Source organism: Scyliorhinus torazame, chromosome 1 (assembly GCF_047496885.1).
Source record: "Scyliorhinus torazame isolate Kashiwa2021f chromosome 1, sScyTor2.1, whole genome shotgun sequence".
In the NCBI taxonomy this organism is placed as follows: Eukaryota; Metazoa; Chordata; class Chondrichthyes; order Carcharhiniformes; family Scyliorhinidae; genus Scyliorhinus; species Scyliorhinus torazame.
In genome coordinates this window covers 53,669,045-53,680,096 of record NC_092707.1, presented here as the reverse complement: position 1 = coordinate 53,680,096, position 11,052 = coordinate 53,669,045, and the positions used below count along the sequence as shown (strand labels likewise).

Here is an 11,052-nt window from a genome sequence, read left to right as displayed (position 1 = left end):
CAAGTCTTAGCTGGGGGATTACAGCTGCCAGTCCTGGACTAGAAGGGAAAAAGGCCGGCAGCCATGGTTTCACTGCTGATTGCAATCCAGTGACATTTTTGCTGCAAATGCATGTGCGTGAATAGAAAGTGACAGGATGGGATTTGGCTCTGATGCTTTCACCCAGTTGAAGAACCTGGTACTCACCATGAGAAGGACGCAGGGGGAAGTTAGTGCTTTTGGAACTGTACCTCAGCATGAGGTTGGGTCCTTTAGGAAGGTGAAAAAAGGAATAAAGGTGAATGCAATGGAATGAGGGCAGCATAAAAGTCAACATAAACAAAGCTAGATGTTTAGTGTGGAACAATTTTTATTCTTTTTAAAACAATCCTATAATCATTTTTCACAACTAGGGCTGCAACAAAGACTTGTCCATTCTGAACAGACAAAAGAAGTTATGTTGTACTGCCTGATTCACACTATAACATGATTATTGCTCAGTTTATTGAAATTAGATAGAATGCAAAATTAGACACGATGTAAAATTAAAATACAGTGATCTGGATTGAAGAGTGACTTAAAATGCATCATTTAGCACTTAAAGATTCAACAGCCTTAAATTAAAAAGAATGTAAAATGTTATTTACAAAATGGTTATATTAATACCTCCACTAAGAGGTCACATGGTTTTGCTGTAATTTACACCTGCATGTTTTTCTTCAGAGACATTTGTCACAAAACATCGAACAAAACTGTTTTAATAAATTACCATTTTGTGCAGTAAATTAAAAATGGTGAGCGCTAGTGGTCTTCAAGGATTCGTAACAGATATTTCTTGCAGACAAAAAAATCTGTCAATACCTGCTTGACAATTCATTCAACACCCATCGATCTATGGCTGTTTTATATCAGCTTCCATAATATTTAACCACTATAATAAGAGCAACTCAGGAAACTGTGAAAGCAAACTGCAAGGTGTTAATAACTGAATTAAGGTTCGTTCAAAAATGAAAGCACATAAATTGAAAACGTTTCTCTTTAAATTAAATTACAGAATATATTAATACACAATCTTTTATCGAAGTTTGATTGATTACAGCAACCACAGAATAACATCTGGCTCTGGCTTTTACAAGTGTTCCTCGCTTCTTGTTAAGAACTGCAACCTTGGATAATATACTTACTGCTGATTTGACCACAAATAAGAGAATGGGAAGAACAAAGTAACTTAGGTAGTCTGGAAATCTACCAAGTTCCTTTTCTGTCTTTAGTTTCATAGGTGCGATTGTTGGGCATTTTGTATTTGGATAGGGTTCTACTCAGAAAATCTATGCATTGCCAAAAGAAAATCACCCCAAACCAAAAAAAAAACATGGAAAAGCACAGAGGCTTTTCACAGTAACTTCATTGAAGCCTACTTGTGACAATAAGCGATTTTCATTTCATCTTAGTGGTAAAGTCAGTCAGAAAGAATAAAATTGTGTGAATTAGAAATAAAATCTCTTACAAATCAAGAGTAAGTTATTGCAGAGTATACATTCCCCACAGAATGAAAGAACTGGATTTCTACAGATGCAGATATGTTGCAATGGCTGTCGATGAAAGTGAAACAACACCTGGAAACAATGTAATATTCAGTTTATTCTTTGGGTGGATGATTTATGGTGAAGCACAGCCCATCTTTATTTCTTGGATATTCCATGCTGCTTATAATACTTTCATTTTACATGTGAATTATTGTTTCTGTCAACTTACTATTCATGTCAGTGGGAAAAATGTGGTGTTACTGTCACAAAACCTGGCTGTAAAAAGTCAGTGCACATACAGCAATGGTTTTGTCAGCTTTCTTTCCAGAATATCTTGATTTTAATATTCTAAAGTCAAAAGCTTATAAGTTACTTAACTTGGTGGACCCTCATCCTTTCAATTAACTGCAAACGCCTGTAAAGTAAACTTAATACACATTTATTTGTTTAAATATATATATCTACTCTTTTAGTTCTTTTCACATGGGGTTCTAACACTAAGCAATCTCTACTCTTCCCTACTGTCAACATTCATCACTTGCAAATCAGGTATTTAACTTTAAATGCAGGCCACACCACCACTGTAACGTTTCCATTAGCCACATTACTCGTCTTTCAAATTAAATTCTCAATTAACGTTGAACTATGGACAATTTTCTCCGATGGACTTGAATTTTAACTGCCCAAATTTCTTTCAGGTAGGTATCTAACAGCTGAGAGAGATTAGCACATGTTTTATGTTGAAATTACAGGTGAATTCAGTGTACTCGGCAACATCATCACCTGGTCCACAGAAAAACTACTTCCAACAATAAAGATGTGGAGAAACACAATTAAAATTTTCTTTTAAATTCATATTGTGTCCTACGATGTTCCAGGTATGCATGCTGTACAGATTTGAATGACGATGTGAACTATATTGCTACTTCCAGTTACATCATACAGCCTATAATCTGAATAGTGCGTCTAATTGCTGGATTTGCAGGTCTAATAAGTTAGGTTGTCAATTTCAATAAATTGAAAAATATTAAGACTGAATTTTCATGCTAATGTCCACGAGCAGTAAAAGTCAATTACTGTGAATTATTAATTGTGCTAGAGTAGTTTGAGATGTCCTGAACATTTGACAAATGTATCACAAACCTTTTCCAATTGCATGGCTGATACACTTAAGCTATAATACCAGCAAATATAAATCAATAATGTTGTATTAAATAATTTTTCTGCACATTGCAGAATATAGCCCAACTGCCAAAAAAACTGGCAATTTTTGAATATAGAATCATAGATAACACAAGTATGGTAGTAGTCAGCACTGAAAATAAGCAAATATACACACACCTCCCAGGAGGTTTCTTTGTTTTGTTTTTTTTTCCTTCCTCTTTCAAAAATGAGAAAGTTCAACTATTTGCTCCTTTTGCCTCTTCCTCTCCTGGAGGTCTGTTTGGTTATGGCTCCAGGTGATGCTGCAGCAGATGCCACTGCAATATTTATCTGTCCCTCTTGAATCTCCTGTCGAGTGTCGGCTGGCATTTGATTGATTTTCTGCTGAGTCTCCAGGTAGAACATGACATCTCGCAGCTGCTCCTGAACCTCTGTAATCTGCCTGTCTTTCTCCTCACATGTGTCCTTCAGCTTCTTTTCCTCTTCTTTCAGTTTGGTTTGCAGCTGGATCTGATTAGCTCGGAGGCACTTGTTCATTTCCTGTTCCTCTTTCAGTTCCGTGCCCAATTTCAAAACCCTGTTGTTCAACTGAGAACACCTAACAGAATGGCATGAAAAGAGACATCTTTAAAGAAACAACACTGGAACATCCCAATTGGAATTTTAGAAGAACTCAATGTTCATTTGAGTGTTTTGGTTTTCAACTGTGCAAAGCATCTGCATCAGGTATAGGAACATTGACACGGATTTAGTCATGGTGACATCCCCTTCCAATATGCAAGAGTAGTTTCCTATGGTAAATACGTCCTGTATTGGTACTACATAATCCAAAAAACAAGTCAATATTTTTTTGAACAAGAAGCCATTGCCCACAAAGCTTGTTAACATATCTCTGGTCAGATTAAATTAATGTGGGATATGCAACATGGTGCACGATAAATTTAGACCTACCATGTCTAGCAACACTAGCACTTCACGACTGGATACAAATCACAACTGCCCAAAACAACTGCTGTAGAGGCACGGATTGCATTTGACATTTACTCCTCTAAATTCCCCAATATATTGTGTTCATTTTACACTACTGTCACAAATACATCATTTTTTAACGCCCAAATAGCATATATGGTAACAAAGAGCTAAATACAATTTTAAACTTCTGGAACAGTTTATGACTAACACTGTATTTCTGTAAAATAAACAATGTTAGAAGTACTGCTACAATAGAACTTTGACTTGGATGGTAGGTCAACAGGTTGCAGTTACACAACTCACTTTACACCAGTGCAATGTCAACAAAAGTTGCTCAAATATACTTTTGACTTCCACTCTAACCACTGTAGATTCAAGGCTAACCACCAGTTTTAAGAAAAAAGTTCTGGTAAAGCCACTCCGATAAGTACTCAAAAGGCTCACAAAAATATCACTCACTGGAACCCATAAGGACACAATCTTCAAAATGCGTGAGGGCAGGACTAGTACAAATACTTCAGCATAAAATGAACATTTATATTTTAGGACTTGGAGAACTTTAAAAGTTGTCATTTGCATAAACATGTGACATTTTTGCCACAGTGGAAATGCTTGTGTGACAACCTGCTAACCATGCAAAGAAAGTACTATTTGATATGAAGGGACTTACAAGTCTATCAAAAAATTTATATTCCAGTCAAAATAGCCCTTCAATTTCACAAACGCAAGTTGGAATTCACAAAAATGTAAACAGTTTACAAATAATGCCTACAAAGAGAGTCAAACGGCGAGTTGGCTCCACCACCACAACACACAGCCTGGCACAGCTATTGCTACTATCTGTAAGATGATGCATATTTCCAAAGTGAAGCCTCTTAAAACAATTTATGTGGTACATTTTCCTGTTGAAACTAGCAAGCTCAAATTCCATGTGGAACGTCAATATGAAACAATTCCTCAAATTGCATCTGAATAACTAACTGCAAAGTGGCAAGAGGTTTACCCACAGATCTGCAAGGACAATCTCACAACTAATAGGCAGGATCACAGCACACCCCTCCCCAAACACACAGCACAACTGCAACAATGATCAGCTATAATCCTGCAACAGGCTTATTCTTAGTTTAACTTTACAGTGCATCCATATTTTACCAATAATTTATATCGATGGGCTTGTGATGCAAAATGTCAGCGTGGCTAATTGTGTTATCTTCCGAATTGGGGAAAATCACAAAGAACTCAGCTGTAATAAAATGAGAAATAATATGGAAGAATTTAGTTATTAATAATTGAAACAGTCCCATTTATTTATTTTTTTAAATTAGAGTACCAATTCATTTTTTTTCTAATTAAGGGGCAATTTAGCGTGGCCAATCCACCTACCCGGCACATTTTTGGGTTGTGGGGTTGAGACCCACCCAGACACGAGCAGAACGTGCAAACGCCACACAGACAGTGAACTGGGGCCGGGATCGAACCCGGGTCCTCGGTGCTGTGAGGCAGCAGAGATAACCACTGCGCCACCGTGCCGCCCCTAACATTCCCATTTATCTTCCATGACCAATAGGCATCTCAAGTGTTACACAATGAAGGAAAGGTGACAGCTAATTTGTGCAAAGCAAACTCCTTCAAACAGAAATATGGTAATGGTCAGATAATCTGTTTTTGTGATGTTGATCGAGGGATAAATATTGCTCAGGACATTGGGGATAACATTCCCGCTCTTCTCCAAAATAGTGCCATGGGATCTTTCACATCCACCTGAGGGGGCAGCGGGACCTTAGTTTAATGTCTCATCCAAAAGTCAGCAGCTCTGACAGTATAGCATTCCCTCCATACTACTGGACTGTCAGCCACGATTTTTGTGCTCAAGGTAGGAACCAGAGGTAAGACTGCTACCAAGCAAGCCACATCCGATACACAAAAAAACAGGATGCAACCCTATAATTAGCCTTAGTAATCATAATTTGGGAATGCAAGGAGGGAAAGAAATTAAGATTTCTTTTCTTGACTGATCATTTCCTGCATGGGTTGCTGGAGAGCAATGTGTGGACATCAGAAAAGGGCAGAATTAATTATAATATTCCTGTCAAATGAACCACCTCCTCACAATAGCTCACTTCATAAACGATCAATGGCCACTTGGGTATCTGGATTCTGGGCTGAGGCACCATTTTAGGAGTATAAAGCAAAATGGGGAAGAAACATGGTGAAGTGGAAGTAGAAGTTACCACAACACCTTGCCAATGCATTGCTACCCCACTTAACATAGAACAGTACAGCACAGAACAGGCCCTTCGGCCCTCGATGTTGTGCCGAGCATTGTCCGAAACCAAGATCAAGCTATCCCACTCATTGTCATTCTGGTGTGCTCCATGTGCCTATTCAAACTGATGTTTACTTTTCTTTAATTTATGGGGTTGGCAAAACAGCAAAATAACTTACTTTCTCTCAAGAACTTGTTTGTCTTTCATCAGTTCATTCAGCTTCTGCTCCAGACTGTCGCACTTTTCAATGGTTTCTTTGAATTTTATTTTCATATTGTTGATCTGGAAAGATGAATAGGATAGGATCAAATTTTGAAAAAAAAATTATAGTTTACTCATGTTGCAATTTAGATCAATAATAAGACCAAAAGACATAGGAGCGGAAGTAAGGCCATTTGGCCCATCGAGTCCACTCCACCATTCAATCATGGCTGATTTCAACTCCATTTACCCGCTCTCTCATTCAGCTATACTCAATCTGAGCAGAATCTGCTTTATTGGTTCCAAATTTTTAGTTACACTGCATTTGACAGATATCCTTTAAAGATATTGTTCCGAAATGGAAGCTGCAAAAATAAAATGCACTGAAAATACAGTCGAGCTTATTCAGCGTTGAAATAGACAAGTTAAAATAAATTGGATTTTGTTCTGCAATTCAGATTTCCATAATCCAGTGTGTTTATACCTACTCCTGATGGACAGCAGAATTTTAGCGCTGGACTATGTAAAGATTTTGCCTGCATATAACATAAATATGTATGCACAAAAACAAAATATAGCAGGTGCTGGAAATCTGAAATAAAATCTGAAAATGCTAGAAATATTCAGCAGGTCAAGGAGCCTATTGCTGGAGAGAGAGAAACAGAGTTAATCTTTCAGGCCAATGACTGACCAGAAACAGTAACTCTTTGTTTCTTTCCCCACAAATGCCACCTGACCATCAAAGCATTTTCAACACTCTTTTTATTCTTTTATACAGACATCTACACCAATTATTTATAGATTGAATTAAGAATTAAAGATCCAAACTGAAGCATGACAATATTGTTACGTCGTTTGGTAGTCCAGAAGTTGAATATTGCTGAAAAGAGAAACGAGGTGCCAAAGTTTTTCAAGTTACACTTGGGCGGCGCGGTAGCACAATGGTTAGCACTGTTGCTTCACAGCGCCAGGGACCCCGGGTTCAATTCCCGGCTTGGGTCACTGTATCTGTGCGGAGTCCGCACGCTCTCCCCATGTCTGCGTGGGTTTCCTCTGGGTGCTCCGGTTTCCTCCCTCAAGTCCTGAAAGACATGCTTGTTAGATGAATTGGACATTCTGAATTCTCCGTCAGTGTACCCAAACAGGCGCCGGAGTGTGGCAACTAGGGGCTTTTCACAGTAACTTCATTGCACTGTTAATATATGCGTACTTGTGATACTAATAAAGATTAACTAAGAATGCCAAATTTCAAACTATCTCAACAATTAACACTGCAGGAGAAACGCTCATTGTATGCTTTCTAGAAGTGACATTCATTCAAACCCAGGAGCCCATTCTCTGCAAACAAAAGTAGAATTAGAGAATTCACAGTGCAGAAAGAGGTATTTCGGCCCATCGAGTCTGCACCGGCACCTGGAAAGAACACCCCACTTAAGCCAGGCCTCCCACTCTATCCCCATAACCCAGTAATATGTTCAAGCCTCACGCATTTTTGAATTATCCATGAGTTTGTTGAGCCTATATTTCCTGTGTTGCTTTCCCCATGGCAATGCCTTAATCAATTAGTCAATTTGCCAACCAATCATCACCCTTTTCTGCTGCAATTCTTGGGTTTGTCCTGATGAGTGCAAGACAAAAAGCTTTGGCACTATGTCTCTCTTTTCAGCAATATTAAAGTAATTCTTGTCCATCAAAATGAGAAACAGGAATCACAGAAAGGAATCTAAGCCAGAAGCTGATTTAGCTCAATGGGCTAGACAGCTGGTTTGTGATGCAGAACAAGGCCAACAGCGCGGGTTCAATTCCTGTACCAGCTGAGAATTCTGAATTCTCCCTACCACTTTTGGAATCTATCAATTTACCTATCCTCCGTGTCCCCGAACAGGCGCCGGAATGTGGCGACTAGGGGATTTTCGCAGTAACATCATTGCAGTGTTAATGTAAGCCTACTTATGACAATAAAGATTATTTTTTTAAAACATAATTTTCATCAAATTGTTTGCTAGGCTCACTTGACTATATTTTCCTTGGCTATCTAAATGTCCCCTTTTAAAAACTGGTAGCATGCTTACTTTTTCTGATACATGATTGTCAGTCCTAATGATTCCTTAAAGATAGTAGCAAATACCCAAGTACTAAATGCCCCTGTAGGAAGTTCATTGGTACTTAATTCCTCATCTTCCTTTAATGTGCTCACTTAACCATAACTGCCTGACCTGAAATTTCTATTGATGGAATATTTCCTTCAATCCTCCGAGAAATTCAACTTCCATGCTGAGCTCTCAACATTTGCTGGGACCTTTGCTGTTGCTTGGTCACTTGATATCTACCAGCTTTGGAATCTATCAATTTACCTATCCTTTTTTAAAAATGGTTTACTCCAAATATATTTGTAGAGACGCTTAAAATCTTTTGAGGCTATCCTCGCCTCATTTTGACCTCTCCCGATTTGTTTTTTTAAACCTCCTTTGCCTTGCTTTTATATTTCCTAGTCTACCATATGTAACTGGATCACTTAGGAACAATTTCCTTTTTGCTTATATGCACCTCACATTGATTCCTTCAATTGCCTTTTACTAGGCATTTGTCCTGTACACGGGAAAGTATTTCACAGCATGACATTTTTCAACATGTTTTTCCTCCCAAAAGTGCTTTTGTCTAGTTTCCTTCATCCCCTCAAAATCTATCTGCTCAACAATCTAGTTTTATTGTCTACCTCTTTCCATCCTTCACTATATTGTGGTTACTGTTTTCAACTCTTTCTTTAAAGTATTTTTATTGAAGTTTTTCATTTTAACAAATAACACAACAAAACCACAGGAACAGTACAGCTCAGCACAAAAAGTAATCTCAATATTTATGGACACAGAATTGAACAGGAGAACAGCAATGTAATTAGCTCAGTACAATCATTAGACTCAACTTGGTGCCTCTATACGCATCACCAGAGAACCAGGGAGAGAAGGATAAAGCCATGAAAACATGGTAAAATGGTGCATACCTTCCCACGTGGCGATTGCTCCCAACGACCACAAGTGTTCAGGATAAATTTTACGCACCATGTTCGGGCTTGCACCAGAACATATCTCCCTCAACTCCAGCAACACCAATGACACACTGTAACGGCTGCCAGACTCCTCTGTACCCCTGCAGAAGCCAATCACGGATTCTTAAACTTAAGATACAAAGAAAATATACGAGAAGCCCAGTTCAAGAAGGATATTTTACATATTCAAAGCTTGTTAAAAAACACAGCCTTACAGGATGTCCCTAATAAATGCCTTTGAGAAGGGATGTCCTACGCATGAGGGCAACAGGATGTCAATCACAGCACCGGGCTTGGCCTTGCCCAGCACACTCGGAGACAAAGGAGTCAATACCCCTGAGAGACCTAGCACACACCAGAACTCACCACCCAGTCGGCCCTGCATCTCACTGACCCCATCCAGGACAGCACACCAAACCACCAAACAAACCGGGGATTATAATAGCACATTGCTCACTAAGGTGAAGAGAATAACCTCCACAATGAAAGCCTGGGTAAATGAAAGAACATTCAACAAAGAATAGCACTGTGTGCGCTTGCAAGGAGGATATTAGAGGACAGGACAACGCTACCTCAACAGAGACAAAAACACTGATTCCCCATGGAAAAGCCAACCACAAAGAGTTCATTCAGGAAACCAACATATAAGACCACTCGGAGGAGGGAGCCTAACTTTCGACCCCCCATCAAGTCTATCTGAGGAGTCCCGTGTTTACGTGGGTTTCGCCCCCACAACCCAAAGATGTGCAGGGTAGGTGGATCGGTCACGTTAAATTGCCCCTTAATTGGAAAAAAAAATTAATTGGGTACTCTAAATTTTTATTTATTTTTTTAACATCTACCCGAGGAAGGATGTTCTTGCTATGGAGGGAGTGCAGCGAAGGTTTACCAGGCTGATTCCTGGGATGACGGAACTCTCATTTGAGGAGAGACTAAATCGGTTAGGATTATATTCAGTGGAGTTTAGGAAAGAGAGGGGGGATCTCATAGAAACATAACAGTCTAACAGGATTAGACAGGGTAGATTCAGAAAGAATGTTCCCAATGGTGGGGGAGTCCAGAACTAGGGTCATAGTTTGAGGATAAGGGGTAAACCTTTTAGGACTGAGCTGAGGAGAAATCTCTTCACCCAGAGAGTGGTGAATCTATGGAATTTACTACCACAAAAAGGAGTTGAGGCAAAAACATTGTAATTTCAAGAATTAATTAAATATAGCTCTTGGGGCTAAAGGGATCAAGGGATATTGGGGGGAAAAGTGGGATCAGAGTATTGAACATAGTGAATGGCAAAGCAGGCTCGAAGGGCCAGTTGGCCAACTCCTGCTTCTAGTTGTTATGTATGTTTCTCTGTAAGCCTACCCCCAAACCAAAGAAGGGCTCCGACAACACAGAGACATAGCATACAGTTTCTCATTTCAACAAATCGAATAGGACCCAGGCATGCACCATCACTCATTTTCTCCTACGCCAATAGTCCTAAGAACGCCAACCACCAAAAAGAATCAAAAGGAACCCCCTCCTTTCCAAGATATATGATCTTCACAGGCCTTTGAAATGATAAGCACGGATTCTCAAAATTTAAAGTTACAAAAGAAGCAAATTAAAAACCTGATACAATTAGCTCTAACTGGGGGCTATCCTCAGTCTAAGTGAGGACTAATCTAACCCTACCACCCACCCCCATAGCAACCATCCACTCATCACACCGCCGTGGCTCCACTCATCTTCTCTATAAACAAGTTAAAGGGCGTCTAAAATGCAATCCCTTCTCGTGGATGTAAGGATTAAAGCACAGGATAAGACTGTGCACAAACCACAAATCACTACCGATTTAATATGTTCTTTTGCCATATTTACCCCAAACAACCCTCGCCCTCAAACATCGTAAACCTTGCCA

General features: G+C 39.2%; 1 protein-coding gene across 2 annotated transcripts in view; it reads right to left on the bottom strand.

Moving 5' to 3' along the window:
• Positions 1–331: 331 nt before the first annotated feature.
• The window catches only part of brap (BRCA1 associated protein), an 83,047-nt gene continuing 72,326 nt past the window's right edge, over positions 332–11,052 (bottom strand). For both annotated transcript variants that reach the window (XM_072494388.1, XM_072494346.1), the window contains exons 11-12: positions 6,087–6,190; positions 332–3,267 (exon numbers count right to left, since the gene is read on the bottom strand). In XM_072494388.1, coding sequence (XP_072350489.1) covers positions 2,910–3,267; positions 6,087–6,190 — 462 coding nt within the window. In that variant the 3' untranslated portion in view covers positions 332–2,909. The remainder of the gene's footprint in view (positions 3,268–6,086; positions 6,191–11,052) is intronic.